At 42.9% G+C, this 19,464-nt stretch overlaps 1 protein-coding gene across 2 annotated transcripts in view; it reads left to right on the forward strand.

Moving 5' to 3' along the window:
• Nucleotides 1–19,464, forward strand: part of DIS3L2 (DIS3 like 3'-5' exoribonuclease 2) — a 714,887-nt gene that overhangs the window by 288,663 nt on the left and 406,760 nt on the right. For both annotated transcript variants that reach the window (XM_069212876.1, XM_069212877.1), the window contains 2 exons: nucleotides 7,046–7,152; nucleotides 13,219–13,466. In XM_069212876.1, coding sequence (XP_069068977.1) covers nucleotides 7,046–7,152; nucleotides 13,219–13,466 — 355 coding nt within the window. The remainder of the gene's footprint in view (nucleotides 1–7,045; nucleotides 7,153–13,218; nucleotides 13,467–19,464) is intronic.

The raw sequence follows: 19,464 nt of genomic DNA on the forward strand, positions 1-19,464 counted from the left end.
TCTATTAAATACAGGCCTGCACCTATGGACCTACCAGTTTTGTAAACACACCCTTCTACATAAAGTATTAGTTGTCCCGGCCATTTTGTCTAGGAATCATCAAGTGCTTATTAATTCCGTTCCTCTGGATATGGAAGCAAGCAGGTGGACTCTTCAAACAAGATCTTTCCTATTGCAGCTTGGTTTGCGGTCCTCCAGGGCTGCATGCTTTATAGCGAGATATCCACACCTTGTGAAAGGTGACGTCTTTGAGACCTAATTTGCCTGAAGTCCATAGTCAATGTTTGAAGAACTCATTCAAGATTGCATTGTGGCATTTAAGCAGGCAAAGAGTACAGTCTTGGACACAGCTGATAGTTCAGACTGCTTAATGGGTTCTACTTTCACCACTGTGAAGACACTGTTGAATAAGTACAACTGGGACTTTCTGGTGTTTTTATAAAATTAATTTATGGTTATGCCCTTTGATGGGCAAAGATTATTTGGAGAGAGAGCATTTTTGTCTGTTAATTGTTTAGAACAGTTGGATGATTGCTTGTGCCCTCCTGGGTTTTTGTCCTCTAGAAAGTATTAAAAGCAATATTGATACTTCAGAGATTCTAGTCCCCAGTTTGTGTACCAGCAATAATCTCCCATGCTGCCTCAGCAAAATTAGCTCTTTTTTCCTTGTAGGGTCCAAGAAAACGGAGTGACCAGTTTTATCATTGTCAAATTCACCACGCCCACCACAGCAGAACCTATCTAAAGACTGTGTCATTCCTACTGTACATGAAGAAATCTTACCTTACTCCCTGTCAGCGCAACTAGTTTGAAGGTGTGATTCCAAGAGCTTCCCATCTCCATGATTATCCAGACAGGGAAAGGTTGTTCAACATGCGTCTTATGGTTTCCGTCCAAGTGGCATCCCCACATCAGACAGGAAGGCCAATTAATTTCCTGTTTGGCCTCATGGCACCTTGTATTACTCTTAAACCTTACACTTGTGTGTGCTTGAGGCCAGTACAGTAGTGACAACTTAACAATGGAATGTATATTATGGCATCTTGAACGACATTCTTTGAATTCCTCCTTGCATAATTTTCTGTTTGCCAAATGTGGTTGAAGTGAGCAAATCTATAGGTCTTTTATCCGGGACTCCTATTCCACAGATGCCTGTGGCAGACAATAATGAAGGCGTGGGGCGCTCATCTGGACAATGTTGTGCTATATCCATTAGCCCTCGATTGAGTCCTTGAGTCACGTCAATCTTTTGAATTTGAGTTTTATCAAACTTGCTCTAAGACCCATCTCTTCACAAGTTCTGCAGGTTTGAGTTCATGATCTGTCAGACAATAGTATTTTATCTTAAAGAACAGGGAGTGGTGGACTCACTTCTTTTATGCAAGGAAGTTCTAGAGCATATGATTAGACCACTGACCGAGGCTTTCGTCTGTTAGCTATTCATCTGTTTGGAAGCTCCAGAATCAACAGCAGATTTCATCAGCTTGATGTCTTCCACCAGCCCTGAGTAGGAGTGTGTTCAGAGCATAGTGACTGATCTGTTCCTTTTTTGATGTACTTCCTCCATAGTCCTTTTCACCAGCAAGGCAAACAGGAAACACAAGCTGATTTGCTCTCAAGTTTCCTTGGGAGGAATGACGCTAGTGTTGCTGTGGATGCACCACCTTCATTCTGTCTTTTCTCTCTTTTCCTTGATCTAGTAAGTGAATTACAAGGCATGTTATCACAATGCTCATCTCCTTTTGATTAGGCTGAACTGGGCCAGAGAATGATGGTAACTTAGCCATCTGCGTCTCAGGTGTGCACCTTCGCACGCTTTACCAGTGAGAGGCAGTGTAGAACAATCCCAAGTCTCAGGATGAAGAGCATCTATTCCATCTGAACTTGGCAAAGCTAAGCTAAAGGGTTTGAAAGGCTAGCCCTTTCTACTTCTGATCTTTGTGAGGAAGTGATAAACATTGATGGCAGCTAGACACCTTCCATCCAATGACTCATTCTGTTACTTTGGTTATTTTTTTCCTGATTCGGACAAAATCATTCTATTGCCCCATCCCCGTCATACAGAAAGTTCACATTATGCAGTGTTATTGATCTATGGTTGAAAAAAATCTTAGTACTTGCACTATTAACCATTATTTGGAGGCAATGTCTGCCTGCATTTTTTGCCTGATCTAAGTTGTTGCAGGTTTATGTTAGCGATGCAAAATAAGTAAGTTTCCTCCTAAGCCTTTTTATTTTCTTTCTTAGGATTTTATTTTAGTCCTTGCTTTTCTGGTGTTCTCTCCATTGATGCCTTACACTCTTTCTACCTTGGGTTCTTAAACTGAAAGAATGATCTTTTTTGCTGGCTATAATTTTGGGTAGTTGAAAATGCTAATTTGAGAGTTCAGCCTTATTTTCTTCCAAGAGTTGTTTATGAATTTTGTGTCAATTGGGTAATTTATTTTCCTTCTTTCCTCTGCCTTACGCATCGATAGAGAAGCTCTGTAATTGGACCCCACAAGAGTCATTTAACATATCACATTTTGCTTAATTTTCCGTTCCTTAGGAGCATTTGCTATTTCTAGGATGTTGTTTCTGTAGTTTTTTTATGTCAAGTATTACCCTTGTAGAGTGTGTTCTGTTAACCGAGTCTCCTCTTGGTGTCCGGGAGAGTTTAGGTTGTGTGTGGGTGTTTACAGCAGCCATCGTTGAGAAGTCTGGAGTAGTGGTGGGCTTAACTTGTGCAATTTGCTGTAGTGTAATTTATACAGTTATAGCAAAATTATGCAAGATTACTCTGAAATCCGCAGGGGGCGAAAACCAGCATTTAGCACTATTTTCTTACTACAGTATGCATTCTTAGGTCCAAAATTGACCCACGGATGCATTTTGCGCTAAGAAAATAGAATTAAATGCAGCAGAAAACGAACAGCAGCAGCCACTTGTACTTATTAAGTTTGTTGTTCCTGTGGTAGGATTTTTGTGCCAAATTACTCATAATTACACAAACTGCCACAGTCGCGCAAATTTCAGCAATTTAGCATCAAACATTAACACAGAATTACTTAAATTACTCCAGCGTAATTAAAATGTCTCCCAGGCCTTCTCTGGAGTTGAGGCTGAAGGCAGTGTGAGTTTCATAGGGGTGCTCTGAAATCATACTCTGCCAATTATTGGCTGCCTTGCAGAGCACACAGAGCTATGGCTCCAGTGGTTATTGTGAAGTGTGTGGGAGGTACAGAGCTTTAGAACTATTGACAGGGTGAAAGTAAAAGGAAATGCAGTGTTTACAGGTGAATGGGTGCCTTGAGTTTGTGTGTGTGTGTGGGGGGGGAGGGATTGGTGAAGTGAAGGAGACCCAAGGAAGTCAGTAGAGAGAGTGGAAGGACGGCGCTCATGAGAGAAGAGATGAGGTTTGAGACAGATATGTTTAAGGGAAAATAAGGGTTCGGGTGTTTAACCGAGAGATTGCAGAGGCAAAGCCAATCGGTGTGGCTTGTTTTAGGCACATGTGCGTTACAGCTGTATGTGCCTAGATGCAAAAAAGAAAGATTGCTGATAGACAACAACAAAATGGTTGTGCAGCACCCTGCTTGAAGAGTTGGATTTTAGATTGTGTTTTAGGCCATGCTTCTGGGGAAGGATTCCTGTTAATGTTTCTTTGACCACGCCTCTTTTAGAGTCCCACCCCCACTCTTCTAATCCCACTTAAAGCCCTACCCTTAGATACAAGCAGCACCTTGGTTTCCAATTGCAGAACACTTTACCTGGGTCTGTTGTGGTTTCCTGTGGTCTGTCAAATTTAGTATTAGCAATGAGACGTTTCGGTCAGTTCTATGCAACATCTCCGTCGTAATAGGAACCCGGGGACAAAAGACTTTTAAAGGCCCGGGAAGAAGCTGCTCCCTTGTTTCTGTTTTTCTCGTGCTGGATTCTAAGAGCCTTCTGTAACAGAATAATTACATCTTTCTTTGCTCCTGCACAAGCAAGCTAGAGCTGAATGAACCAAATTTGCCTATAATTTGTTAAGAACTTGTAAATTCCGAAGGTCCAATCCCTTACAGTTCTAGATGTTTACTCCTTTAGAAATCGCTGATATTGCGGCTTACAAAAACCAGGACTATGCTAATCGTGACACCATCAAGAAAAGTTAAAAAGATAAAACTGGAAAAAATGGAAGCACATATGTAATAAAAATGTAACTAAGATACAAACATAATACAAAAGTAGCATAGGTTCTGTAGATGACAGTGACCTTAAAGCAAACATGCCCCATAGGCAAATTAACTCATAAACTGAAGAATATATAGGACAGAAATCAGATTGCATCAAAAAGGTGTTAGTGGATAAAATGATATGCCAAAAACGCATTAACAACGGTAACTATTAGAAGTAAGTACCTAGCACTTTATTTTAGTAACGAGAAACACAATTTGCTTTGAAGAACTACTAAGGAACAAGGAGACCTAGTTTTCAGGCTTCTTCCTCTTACATTTAATTTATGGATAAGAAGTGAGTGCCCTTAAAGTAATTACCAGTCCACATATTCGTGTCAAGTTGATATTATGTGTGTCGGATGGTTCTTCTGTTACAGAGTGCCAAGACCCCATCCATGTTGTAATTGGCAGTTCTAGGACATCTCACTGCGGGAAACTCCCTGAGTCATGCTTTGCGTCAGCATGTTTCCTGCTGTGAGGGCCATTTTCTTGGACCATCTCCCTCCCCATCCTCCTTCCCCCTTAACTATTTTTTTTCCCTTTTGCACCTCCCTTCTGCGGTGCTGATTTTCTTCTGCCAGAAAACGCAGTGCCTCTTCTGAGGTTCCTGAACCAGAACTGTTTCCACTTCTGTGGCCCACATTTTCTTATTTTTAAACGGGGGTACTTGCCTCTGTAGCCTTGCCTTTTTTATTTTATTTTTTAGGCTTGAAATTTCTCTCACTCCCCCCCCCCCCCCCCCCCCCCCCCCCCCCCTTCTCACGGCAATTTTAAAAAATATTTCTACACTCTTTAACCGTACTAAAACACCTTGCACTGAAATGCAGGCTGGGAATTCATGGTGAGAGGCCAGAGATTAGAAATTGGAAAATGATGGCCCAAAAACTGAAAGACTGAATCAGCAATGATTTGGAATTTGTGATATGGGCACTGAGATTCATTGTTGATGGGAAAGACTGTATTGAGAATATACAGAGATGACGAAATGTGAGGGTGTTGGCCACGAGAAAATGACCTATGATCTCTGATTGTGACTTTTAGTGGCTGAAACATGATCCCTGAACTTGAGATAATCGCATAAAAGAGTTGAAAGAGGAAACTGACCAACAGAGACTTGCAGATGGATGACTTCAAAAAGTAACCATACTTGCTGCACGTCGTGAAGAAGGGGTGTGTGAAGCATTTCTAAGGGGGTGTTGAGGAAGGAGTTGCTATTACAGGGTCACATCTTCTTGTTCCCAGACCTGAGGACTGCTACTATTGAAAGACGATAAAAATAGCAATGCATTTAAAAGGAAATAGTGTGGCGGGGAGCTCAGGCCGTGGCCCTCTATCCTATCTGGATGAAGGGTGACCATTGGCCGTCCCGACATCACTGTTCGCCCACTTAGAGGTGACTTATGGCAGAACAGTGTGCAGGGCTTGGCCTGGTAATCGTCTGAAGGTAGAATCAGGAGTATCTCCTACAGAGCACTTGGTTTGCGACCATGTGTTTATTGGTAATGCTATCCTGACTTGTGAGTGATCCCTGATTATCTGGCCTTTATCACGGGGGGCTATATTACCCTTGTAAGAAAGGGCATCATTTTTGCCATAGTCACCCCATTTTTCCTGTCTGGTTTTGCCAGCATTAGGACTCTGTATGCTCCATCATTGCTAAACAGTTGTATGTCACACATGTACTCTGAAATGCATTTATGTAGCTGGATGATTTAATGTTCTTTTAAGGTCACAGTAGCTGGCACTGAACTAGGACCAGTGGCATCATAGTTAAATGTCATTTGTGAGCTGAAACCACACCGCGACTAGAGTCAGGTGACCATTGATGCAGAGCTCTGAGCTGGCCTCCGGCAACCCGTAATATCCATACACACAACCCCAATATAAAGTGCACACTTAGACCAGTCCTGTGCACTGCTGAAAGCAATTTTTTGCTTCCCTTAGTGTGTTTCAGCTGTAGCCTTAATCACAGGTCCCGTGTATATATATATATATATATATATATATATATATATATATATATATATGTATATATATATATAAGAACTATATGGCTTTATGGCGCATTACTGTGCTTTGGTTCGATTGGCGTTTAACAGCACTACAGTAGCCAATGACAACTTTTAAAAAGTGCCTTTATTGTTTGGAAAACCTATTTTTACATTAAAAAGCCACCCATAAGATGTGCATTGTAAGCCCACAGGGCTAGGTGCTTATTAAATAGGAAATTGGCACACAACATAATTGATAGCCTCCAGTAGTTCAGTAGATGTCTTAGTATTGAATAAAATATATATTTTATTTTTTAGAAAGACCTGCCTTAGCTAACCTTGATGAGTCCACTATGGACCGTTCTTTTTGTCTGTCCCACTCAACCACTATCTACCAACTTATGTATACTAATTCACTGTGCCTGTTACAAGAGATCATACCACAGAATGTCCCTTGAAGTGACAGCTAGACATTCACCTATTCATCTCTATCTCTTACTACATGCTTGTTCTGAAAGTTTCACCCAACAGGGTGGACAATGTATGTACGGAGGTCAGATCTATGCTAAACTCTTTAATGAGCTGGTCTGTGTATTTGAGTAGCTCCAAATAGATTAATTGTCTGTAAATATATGTCATGTGTGTATCTTTTAAATTATGGGTCCATTCCCTCTAGGCCTTTGTTGCAGGCCCCTCGCCTAACACAACTTTCAAGCACACATTTTCAGGTATTTTGGTATTTTATATCCATTTGTAGTGGGCCCATGGTGTTTTAAGCTGCATTTAAGGTGGGAATGTTTTTTTCAATAGAAAGGGCTTTGCATCACCACTTACAAATCCTATTTTCTTCTGCAGGCAGCAGTCAACCACATGGTGCAACACAAGGTGCTACAAGTGATAGCATGCCTGTGACAGCTGACCCTCGCCTGCTTCCTGACAAGTGTCTTCAAAAGACAGCCAAGGTATGTCAGCCTCAATTTTACTATCACTGAGTTTCATTGAGTTGCACTTGACAATCCCAAGTAAATACAGCTGACAGCCAAACACTACCTCTTTGTGCAGCCACTCTCTGTTTCATCAAAGACAACTGTAAGAATCTCTAAAGCATAACTGTCTCTATAATGGCTAAAGACGGCAGGAAGTGAATCTAGGAATAGGGACTTTGTCACATCCTGGCCCTGTATGCAGTCTTATTCCAGGGTAGCCTTCAAATTGTGAGACTGTGACATAATACCTTCTCCTGTTGAATTGTGATCAATTACTATATTAAATAAATCAGCCATTCACCTTGTTTTTTTCAAATCCTTACAAAGGAGTTCCTGCTTCCTTATTGCAATTTGGTAGTGGTATTGCAAGAGTACTCCAGTCCCAACTAGTCCTTGCTAATTGCAGACCAATACCCTAACCAGTCATTTTTTATATTTAAGAACTAATATATGTTTTAGAAGTGTGTATTAATTTCAACACAGTTCAAGTAAACCAAGTAAATGTATAGAACTTATTGACCAACAGATGATACAGAAGAATATATAACACCACATATGCTATGAATATTAGAAAAAGTATTTATAACATAAGTAAAAGTAAAATAAAGATACTACCAGACATGGATAACCACTGAGCAACCCATATCCAAAAGTGTAGACAGTGCACTACAGTCCTGGTGGTCCTACAAGGTAGGTCAGAAATAAAAAGCAACATACTGAGAATGACCAACACACAATTCCCAATGGGGTACAACAAGGTTAGAGAGATGAAAGTGCCCTTCATGTGAAAAAAGATGCCAATCAGTACGATTATGTTGTGCGTTATCAACTTTTACTCCCTAATCCACCGCCCAACCCCTCCACCACATCCTGCTCTGTCTAACACAGCCTTGCCTGTTTAAGAAGATGCGTACTTAGCCTGAAAAATTGGACTATCCACATTCTTATATCATGCAAGTCTTAGGAGCTTGTAGATGTGGTTAAACCTTATAAGGGTGACAGCAGTAAATATTTGACATCACAGCGGTGCATTTTGTCCAGAAAAACTGTACAAGGCAATATTATGACAGAACAATAGGATATTAGCATTTTGGGTGCGTGCATAGCAGAGCGGATGGAATTTGATGAGTAGTGCAATAGAAATATTGTGGTGATATGTTATGGTTAGGTCATTTTTGTGTGCTGATGTATTAATTGAGGACACCTTTACATTTTGTGAGTAGAGGTATAGAGCCAAGTTTAGTTACTCTTTAGAGAACCCGCAGTTGAAAAGATGCAGTCAAAAATGCACAGACATTTGAGTATAGCTGGGAGGTTTTTATTGACGATCGTAGGTTGCGAGATGGTATGTAGTGGTTCAGAATTTCTGAGAAGTAGTTTGTGGAAGAGCCATTCATGCCTTTGGAGGCCAGGAACAGTAGCTTGTCCATGGTAAGTTTTCTGGTGACCAGGCATCTTGGTGGCGCTACAGAATCGAGGAGTTTCCCTAGTTACAGCTCTGTTTCTCGCTCTTTATCCTCCACTATGCATCTCATTTTCCTCTCCTCTGCACGTGTTACCTATGCAATCTCAAACTGTCAATCTTCACACCACCACCATATCCTCCAGTTACTATCTACTATGTCCCTCTTTACAGCCTCTATTTCTCTCTGATTGTTACCATCCCCCCACTCTCTCTGCCTCCTTGCCTTTTCCGCTCGTGGACTCCTGCTGACTACTTGAGTTCTGCTTATCAGCCCAGAAGCTGTGTATTCTTTTGACTGTAATCAAAGTGCATTTTAGAGTTATAGACCAAGATTTTGGTGACAGCTGTGCTTGTGTTAATTGCAAAAGTTTATGAATTTTATGCAGTTCTGCCCTCCATTAGCAAAGCTTTACTGTTACTAGACCTAGTTTTTCATGCCTGCCTCCTCTCGCCTCCATTTCCCCATCCTACCTGCTCTCCCAGACACAGCTGTGGATTAGAAAACTGAGCCTAGGAGGCTGAGAGGGTCAAGCTTCTATAATACCCTCCTCCACTGAGGGTCTCAGCCCAGGCATGCAGCCTAAGGGCGGAGAGGATAAAGGCAATTGCCTGTTTGGGACTGTATTGGCCAGGAACAGCCAAAGGTCTGTTTCAAAATGTAGACACACTCTCCAAGAAACCGACCCAAACACAGCAATGCACACATATTCACAACTAACACACTTCACTCTGCCAACAGGCAAGGCCAGTCCACCCACAACTCACTCACCAAAGACTACTCAGTGGTATAACACACTCCTACCCTTCTACTCCTGCACCCACACATGCCTACACAAACCACTACTGTATACTACAGCATAGCCAAAAACACATTTTGGTTATACACCAATAATACACAAAACACACACCCTGAATCTAAAACAACCACCCTTTCCAAACAAAATACTTCCACTGTCCTCTTCCTACTCCTAATTTTGCCCTTGCCACCCTCCACAATACCGCTTCACCACACAAACCTCAACCTGTAACCAACTTTCCAAACTCTTGTTTACCCACTCTCACAATACACAAAGACTCTACTCTGAAATCCTGCACTCCAAGTCACTACCAAAATACCTGATAATATTACCCTACAAAACCAAAACACACATACTAAGTTTATCTGAACAAAATACCACACATTCAAAACCACCCAGCCATCCATACATTCCTACATGCATTCACTCAGCTGTGAATACCAAACTAAAATAACACACATTTTAACCCACCTCTGCCACACGCTTCCTGTACAAAAAATACACCACCACTCAAACCACAAACACAACAGCACTCACTCGTCTATCATCTATTGCTGAATTCAGGTCCATAAAACATGGATCCCTTGAAGTGGGCGTGGCATAGTAAAACATAGCTACAAATGAAAAGAGACGTAATGGAAGAAGACAAAATAAAAGTAGTGCCTCAGTCACAGCGCAATCAGTGGAAGGTCACCAATCAAGCTCAAGCAATCTCTACTTTTTCTTTCGGCTGGAGCATGGACAAAGTGTAGCCAGCATGAGCTGGCCAATTGGAAGGCAGCAAATCAGTCATAATGAATCCAGTGAATGTTAAGCAGTGGGTGGGCTGCAAGCCCCTTGATGGATACAATGTCTCCCGCATGCGAGACCTAAAAAGAAAGCACATATTACTAATGTACTAAATATTTAACTTTAATCTTTGGTTCCGAAGTTGCGTGCCTCCCGTTGCAGAGCATCTCCGCGCAGCGTCTGGGATAGCAACACTATGTAAATGCAGTTGCAATTTACTGAGATCATAGAAAGTTCTAAACTGAATTGGAATGTCACAAGGGATAGGATGAAGGCTGTTTAAGTGGCCCCAGTGATCCCAAGATTGACAGAGGTGGGTAGTCTGGTGGTTGACATTATCCAGCGCCCCTGAGAGGTCGAGGAGTTTGAGCATCAAAGCCAGGTAATGGTGGTTAGCACAGACTATGAAGCTGCATACATGAGCAATGGTGAGTTCTTTTAAGACTTTTTGAGGGGAATGGAAGTAGAATGATAGGGCGATATTTAGCAGATATTGAATATCGATAGGGCGATATTTAGCAGATATTGAAAATCGATAGGGCGATATTTAGCAGATATTGAAAATCGATAGCGCGATATTTCGCAGATATTGAATATCGATAGGGCGAAATTTAGCATATGGCATAGGTAGTAGGAATGAGTACTTAGCTATTACAGTGTGTTTGTTTTTTATTTTTCAATATGGACACGGCTACGGCAGGTTTGAAGCAGTTGCAATAGATGCCGCTACTGAAGCACTGGTTGAGGATAGGTGCCAGGAATTATATTTCATGAGAAAAGAGGGGGAGTGGTTTTATGCTTTGAAGGATTATAGTCTGGCGTTGCACATGCAGGGTTGGGTAATTTGAGAGCGGTAATTTACCCTATGAAAGAGTTGTGAGGAAAGAAAGCTTTTTGACAAAGGGAGTGGGAAGTGTAGGAGAAATGTATCTTGAAGGAGGTGGGCTTGACTGGGGTGCAGTCGGTTATCTTCTAACAGCTGAGATCTTAGAGGCAAGGTGAGGAAAAGATATGCACATAGAGGGAGGGATGAGTGTGCAAGGGTGAGACTGAGTGGTTTTGATTACATGGACATGCCTTTGTGGGTTAGAACCTAGAGAAGATGTAAGGTTCTGTTAGTAAGGCTGGCGTGAGTGTGAATTTGAGGATGATCAGGGCAAGTTCATAATGCTCAAGGTGTCATTAAGTTCTTTGCATTGCAAACACACAGCTACATTTTCTAAGCACTGGTGCAGGCCGTGAAGCATGGCTTTAGTCGAAGGGCAGCAGGGCAAGTCATCAAAACTGACAGAGTCCAGTGTCCTGAGTGTGTTATCAAATGTCAAAAGATGTGAAGTTTAGTAAGGGTTCAAGATCTTTGTGAATTTTATATAAGAGTGAAAGCAGGGCATTTGCATAGTGTTTTGTTTTGCTGATAATAGTCTTGAATAATAGGAATTAGGTTGAAGGGATGTTGTCTGACATTGTATGATACCTAGGTCACAGAGAGATTGGCTGATGGGGTTATGGAATGAGTGAGTGTTTGAAATCAGAATTTCATGAAGTAGTATTTTGCCCAAGTGTGTAATGGTTGGATGGTGCTTTCCAGTGAACATTAAAAGAAAACTGGAGTGAATAGGACATTCATACGCTCCTTTGTCTGGTGTGTAAATCCCTTTATGGAAGTGGGCCCCTCTACCTGCAGGGCAAATGACAGCTGTATGCCCCCACTTCCAGTTTCAGATCCAGAGGGAAATTCCTGCTATGTCCTCGGCGCATTCACACCATGAAAGATGGGGGGCAGACGTTTTTATATCTGGCTACCCAGCATGGGAACCAGCTGACACTACATTTACATTCATGTTCAGACTTCAGTTGGTTCAAAAACTCCTTTAAAACGTACCTTTTTAATGTCTGTTAATTCCAATTTACCTTGTTGAAATTTTCCTGCTCAGTTCTTGTAAGGCTGTAAGTGCTCTGAGACTTTTGAGAGGGTGATTTGTTGCGCTATATAAGAATCCATACCCTATCTAGTCAGGAAGAATCACAGCCTTAAATTTGACAGATGACTGTTCCTTGGCTGTGCAAGACTTGGTCATTGTTAAGCACAAGGGCCTCTTGCCATTGAAACTACTAAATAGTTTCAATTTCCTATCCCTTATAAGCACCAACAACGAATCTGGAGCACCTTTGGCCACCGGGTACCGTTTGTCCCAAAAAAGTTAAATCTGCAGGCCCTGCAGTAATTTCAGTCATGGTTCTAGTGAGCTCCTTGGCTCTGACACCTCCCTCCTTACAGACTGGAATACATAATCAGCATTATCTTTACAACATTAAAACCAAATTGTAGCCCTTTACGTTACAGTTGGTTATTCCATGATCTTGTAGGGGTTTCTAAAGGCGAAAAGTGAATAACCACATAGTCTTGCAGTCATGGGTATAACAGAAGGGTTCTAGACTTCAAGATTTGGTCCCCTTTATAATTTATGGTCAATGTGTAGGCCCAAGTAAATAACAATTGACAACCTCCAAATTTCAAAGAACATTCGTTACCGGTTTGGTAAATCAGCTAATTGGGTGGCTCTCCCTGTGTTAGCTTCCGTTCCAAATGTACTTTTTAAACAGTTGGCGCTCATTTAATGCAGGCGTAACTAGCTGCAAGGTTATGCCACCTTTTCTTTAATTATAATGTTACAGCACCTCTCCCATCCCTCGTGTGTGTTTATCTAAGCGCTTGGATGTTGATGCTAACAATGTTGTATAGCTGTCAGATGTTAAGTAGCATTTTGCCATTGTGTTTTTTTTCTTGAGACTGAGTCATTCCCTCTGTTAGATAACTAAAGGATGAAGCTAACTGTGAGTCGTCAAAAAGCTCACCTTGATGTCCGGTGCAATGGGACTACCATGGACCCTGTAGTCTGTACAGAAGTAAAGGGCATGCAACTATATATTTTCTGTGTGCACCTTCTCTATGCTAATTCCTAAGCTTTTCCCTCTTGGTCTGTTTCGTAGGTGGTGTACATACTGGAGAAAAAGCATTCCAGAGCGGCCACCGGCTTCATCAAACTTCTGGCGGACAAAAACAGTGAGCTGTACCGAAAGTACGCCATGTTTTCCGCAGTGGACCATCGTGTGCCAAGGATGTATGTGCCACTGGCCGACTGTCCTGAAAACTTTATGTCCAGACCTGATGACTACACAAATACCCTCTTCATCTGCCGTATCGTTGACTGGAAGGAAGACTGTAACTTTGCTCTTGGGTATGTGCTTCCTTGTGTTCAGCAGTATCAACCTTCCTCAGTCTGCCTGCTATGTTGGCTGTGTAGTAAAGGACTGCCTAAAGGTGTCCTTCAGATAGTGATACTGATGACCAGAAGGTAATAGAATTTTCCACAATGTTAGTCGTGGGTGTATTTGTCTATCATGTGTTGTCCACCTCCCAGTCTCTTTAGACAAAGTGTTAACCCACGGAACAGACAAATGATATTTTGAGGATGTTGATCCCTACTAATGTCTCTAGACAAAAAACACACACTCCATCTAGCTCTCTTCCTTGGGGTGTACAAGTGCCACTTAATGCATAATTTGAGAGGCCTCAGAATGTGGCTTTGATCAGCTCCCCTACAGTAGGGGAGACAAAAAACCCCACTCTTTCGAAAGTTTAGAGTCTGCTGTGACTGATGTGGGTTGGAGGATTGGAAGGTTTGGTTTCACAGATGCAGTAATGAGATCACTTGGAAGTGCTGCTACCAATTCATGGCCTTTCGGAGAGTACAAAGGAGGCTTGGAAGTGCCCCACACAAGGGCAAAATACCTGGTGGTTCGAGAGAACTAGCTTTCCTTGGATAGCCACTTTGTGTCCTCAGCTCATTATACAGTTGTGCATTTTGTTTGTCTCCCAAGGCCTTTGGAGGAAGGATGTTGAGAAAGAATAAAGGTGCCTTCATGGATTTCAATCTTATCTTTGTAGGCTCCCTTTGCAGTCCTTTTGTGCTGATGGTCACTGGCAAATATTTATTTCTGTTTCTGTGGGCTAGTCTGGTATTTAGGGTCGAGCGCAAAGCGCTCTGTCCCTGGTGTAATCTCTCTGTGGCCTTTTAAACACGCCCATGCTAAGCCCATCAGTGTGGCCAATTAGCCTGGTTTAATTAGTGAAAGGCATGCATACGTCATGCCTTTTCTGGTGTTTAGCCCCCCTCGAGTGCACCGGCCAAATACTGAAAACATATGAGGCACTGTGTTTTCTGTATGGTTTCTGCACTACTTTTTCTTTTTATTTCGTAGGCAGCGCTATCTCGCTTGGCAGAGCGTTTTGAATGACATCGACCCTGTTACATGGATATTTGCACTTTTGCAGGTTACATGGATAACCTTTGGGATTCCTCACAAATGTATGGGGTAATATCTCAGGATATTGTGAACACACCACCTTTGACTATTATGAGATGCTTTGACTTTGGTTTCTTTCGTTCCTATTTTTTCTAGGTTTTTTGATTTCCTTATTATGGGAGTCCTAATTGCTTAAAGGGTTAGGTACGTACTAAGGTCCTGACGAATCGCATTAAGATCATTTATTGACTAAAAAAAAGGCGAGAAACATGTTGACCTACGATACAGAGTAACATGGGGGATCCTGTGTTTTCTTTCTTTCTTTACTACTCTCTATTACGAGATCTAGTAATTATACTAACCTTACTTTTATATGGGGAGTGTAGACATTAATCTACCATATCCCTGTGTATTGTTTTTAATCATGTCAGAGGTTCAGCATCAGAATAAATTTACAATTCGTTACCTCTAGTCATTTTTAACCATCCTTATACCAATCCTTCACTATATTTTTTGACCGGTCGTGCATTATTCTCAAAAGATCTCCGGCAAAGAGCCCCCGTGTGGGGCCCGTCAGGCATTGCCGGCCTGACGAGGAGCTTGGCCCTATGATGAAGCATGTCACCGGAAGGTGAGTGAGAGGACCCTCGATTCGAATATTTTGGGTTACATTTAATGCAGAACCACTCAGTTTGAAAGAAACCTTCTTGCATTTTTGGAACCGTGTGTACCTTATTTGATTTATTGACTGTCTGGAGCTTTACACACGGGACCAGGAGTACTTCCTCCGAATCTCCCACGTTTGCCCCTCCTTGTCGTTATTTTTTGATTACATGGATAATTGCACTTTTTGCAGGTTACATGGATATTTGCACTTTTGCAGGTTACATGGATAATTGCACTTTTGCCGGTTACATGGATATTTGCACTTTTCCCAATATGTTTCACTGCGAGCGAACGTCTGTTTCCTTTTGTGCCGTCGGCTCGCTAATGTGAAACTGTTTTACTTTTCAGTTTATGTGGCAAGTAAAGTCCTGTTAGGAGTTTACAACGCTAATAGCTTTCTCTCGAGGAAATGCAAGACCCATTTAATTGTGAATGCTTGTTGGTTTTGAAATTGTGGTGCCCCAGATGATGGGGTGGTTCAATTTTGTGTGGTTGCCCGGAGGTAAAGGTTTTCTGAGGGCCTGCCAGGACTAAGGTGGGTTGTAAGATGAAGTTGCTCTCTTGGGGGTAACATGATTGTTACTCTGTGAAATACTAAAATGCTTGAGCAGTAGGGCACTACTTCTATCCATGTTTCACCGGTTCTGAGTGTGCGTTTGTGTGTAAAGAAACATGAACTTTCTGTGTGAGTGAAATGTATTCTTCTGCTGCCAGGCTGTACTTATTCTCTCCATAGGAAACCTCCACTATTGCTACCCATGCATTTGGAGGGAAGGCTTGCACTATAGCTGGGTTTGTTGCAACCTTTATGTGAGGGAATTTTGCTTTTCTGCTGCTGCCCTACTGTGTGAAAATCTTGCACACATACTTGAAGGTATGTAATGTCCAAAACCTATGGTTTTCCAGATGTTTTGCAAGTATACCTAAACCTGTTCTCTTTTTCTGCCTTACCACATTAATTGAACATGGTCTACTATTACACCCTGATTTGTCTCATAACCAGCATTCATTTACACATGCTATGCCTGTGTATTACGTTGTCATGGTTAAGTCGCTCACTTTGCAGCAATCCGGATTTCCTGTTTCTGGATCTTTGAGATCCTTCTGTAATTTCACTGCCTTCAGGTGTTGTTTCTTTAGCACATTTGAGAGCAAGCTGTTGACTTTTTGTGTGTAGATAACTTGTTAATGTTACATAACGTGGGTGCCAGTACTGGCCGATGAGGTATTCCTTTTCTCACCATCTTCCTGTCATTGACTGTTCTGTGTGTCATTAATCTGACTGCACCAATTTGGACCATTTGACCACATTTGTTTTTGTCTGAGTCAATATTGATGGCTTTATTGAGGGGGTACCTTCTAGAAAAGAGATCAGGTAATCAGAGGGTAGAGAACTATTTTATTCCTACACTACTTCATGCTGATGATACTGTCCTTTATAGCCAGGGCTGCAAATGGTTTATAGTGGCTGTAGGATGGTTTTAAGGAGTTTGACCTCCTTTGACTTACCGAGCAATCAGACAAAATCCTTTGTTTTCATTTGTGGGCGTTAAAGTACCAAATCAAGAAATCATTGTATACGATCACCAGTTTGTAAAAGTTGACTGTTTTAATTGTGTAGCTGTCCCATTTGACTCCAGGCTTAATTAGGGCCCTTTGTTGTCGTTAAGAGCAATCCAATTCTTAAGGTCAGTAGAGGAAAATGTTAGTCTTGCATCCATATTGGGGAATAGGGTAGTAATGGAGTTGGTCACTTTGTATCACTCTAAAGGTATCCCAGTCCTCTCTTATGGGGCAGGTGTGTAGCAGTTTTGCAATGGCAACAATTTTCAGAAAATTCTAAACAGTTTGTTGCGTTGACAATTATCTGATAGAGACAACAAGCCACTGATTCCTTACCTTAGAATCTTCCCAGGCACCAGACTTTTCAGCAGTACCTCTGCATGTAGAGGGCGCCATGCGACTCCGTACCAAAGTCAACCACTGGATATGACAACAGATTCCATATAATCCCTTCTCTGATGCGGTTATTTCGGTTTCTACTTCTCTGTGCTGCAACGCGGATCCGGAGAAGGGGTTCCTCTGGCTGTTTTTCGCCTCCCTTTTTTGACGGTTTCTGGCTTTGTCGTGTGGGTCCTGTGCTCGTCAGCTGTCTGATATGGAACCCCATTCTGTCTGTATGTGGTGCTTAAGCACCCACCACAACATCGAAGATTGCGATGCCTGTCCACAGTTGAGGCCTAAAGCATTGAGGGGGTGCCGGATAAAGCTCCTGGCAGGACACCTGTAGGCGTCAGCATCCTCCTCCTTCCAAAACCAGTCCTAGCAAACTCTCTAGGAGTCGTTTACGTGTGGCTCAATCGACTTCTCAATTTAGGGATCGTCCGCGGTCATTTGCGTCCTCTGGCTTCACCGCTCCCACGTGGCTCCTCCCGTTCTTCAGCAGATGAGTCTGCGCAGGAGTCTGCACCATGTCTCCCGGTTTATCGGGGCGTTAGGCCCAGATGCGGGACTGTTATTCATCCCTGCATGCCGTTTTTGGGCTTACCCCTATATCTGGGGTGTCTTCGGGCCCTAAGGCGGTGGAGGGTGCCCTAGGGGGGGATCTTCACCAGGAGTTCCGTCCTCGATGCCCTTCGGGCCCTCGGACTCCATCTCTGGAGTCCGTTTGGTGACAGTGCAAGCGTTTCTATGGCTTCCACCTTCTGTGCCTGATTCTTCTCTACTGGTGGTGGAGCCCACGCTTCGCTCGATGCTCTGATCGTTTCTCCAGAGTATAATGACGAACCTTCTGCTGTCGAGGTTTCACCCTCTCAGTTTCTATCCCGACGCCAGGGGAGCTGCTCTGATGGAATCGGCTATCTCAGATTCTTGCCCTGTGTGTTCTGGGGCTCACCCTCCAGCTCCTCATTCGGAGGGGCACGGTTTGGATTGTCAGCCTCTTATCTTTCGACACCATTCCACTTCTACAAACAGATTGATTATTTGACTTGGGCAATGCTAGTAGCCTGGACTCTTCCCCAGCTTCAAGCCTCCTGTCATCCCCTGGGTTGAATTCAGAGAAAGTTCTGCTCTAGCAGACATGTTAAGACGTGTTTCAGAAGTGTTGCACTTAAAACTTCCTACTGTTCAGTTGTCCACGGACCCTTTACTTGATGATTTAGATCCTGACCAGTCTTCTGTGGAGCCTGTCCTTCCTTATTGTGAGGCTCTGTGATATCCTTTTGGCGGTTTGGGCCCAACTGGTATCTTGCCCCCCCATGGACCGCTCTATTTCACATAGACACAGACCGGCCCGAAGGATCCATCTTGGCTCCGTCGGCATCCAACTACTCAAAGCTTTGTGGTGCAAACCGCTTTAGGTGCACAGCCTGACGCATGTTCCTCCTGTCTCACCAGAGCAAGGCCCCATCTATCCTTGCCTTGCATTCAGTCAACACTTCCTGCATCCTTGCTCGCTTCTCGCACATTCTGTGGGACTCAGTGGAGCGCATTTTGCCTTCTCTGCCTGAGGAGGCTAGGAATGTTCTATTTCCCTTAGTAGGGGAGGTCCGCATGCTGCCAAGCTTAGTAACAGATGTGGTATGGATACCACTGATTCTGCTGGAAGGATTATGGCCTCTTCCGTGGCTCTGCGTCGGCGGGCATGGTTGTGTCCCTCCAATTTTTCGGAAGCTGTCCAGACATCTTTACTTAACATGCCTTTTGATGGCACCTCACTTTTTGGTGCGCATGCAGACTGCTTTACACCGATTTGGAGACGCTTGTGATGGCACTTAGTCTTAAAGCCTCCTGGTGGTACAGGGTCCTCCTCTGTATTGGTATCTTTCCTTTATTGAGGGGCAGTTTTTATTCCCCAATTGTGTTTTGCTTCCAGTGTGACACCCGGTGTGGTGTTCCTGCTCCTCGCAGGTGTTTTTTCTCATTATTATATTACAAGCTGCCAAGCGCCCTGGTTGGGGTTCCTGCATCTGCAGTTGTACGTTCTTTTTGGAACTTGTTGTGGACAAAGCGGGGTTTCTGTTGTCTCTGCTTATGGGCGTTTCGCCTAAGAGATTTGCTGTCTTCGTGGTCCTTCCTCGGTGAGTCGTTTTCAGTTCCCTGCTCTTGAGAGCAATTGCTGTAGAGTTTTGGCCATCTTCTTAGGTTGGCTGTTCCCTATGGGGACTTTGAGTACTTCTTTGGGAGTAGTTACTGATTGGTTCCTTGCATAAGTAAGAACCCAACTGGTACATTCGGTTTTCCCCAATTCCTTTCAGTAGG

This window comes from Pleurodeles waltl, chromosome 11, assembly GCF_031143425.1.
Source record: "Pleurodeles waltl isolate 20211129_DDA chromosome 11, aPleWal1.hap1.20221129, whole genome shotgun sequence".
NCBI classification, from domain to species: Eukaryota; Metazoa; Chordata; class Amphibia; order Caudata; family Salamandridae; genus Pleurodeles; species Pleurodeles waltl.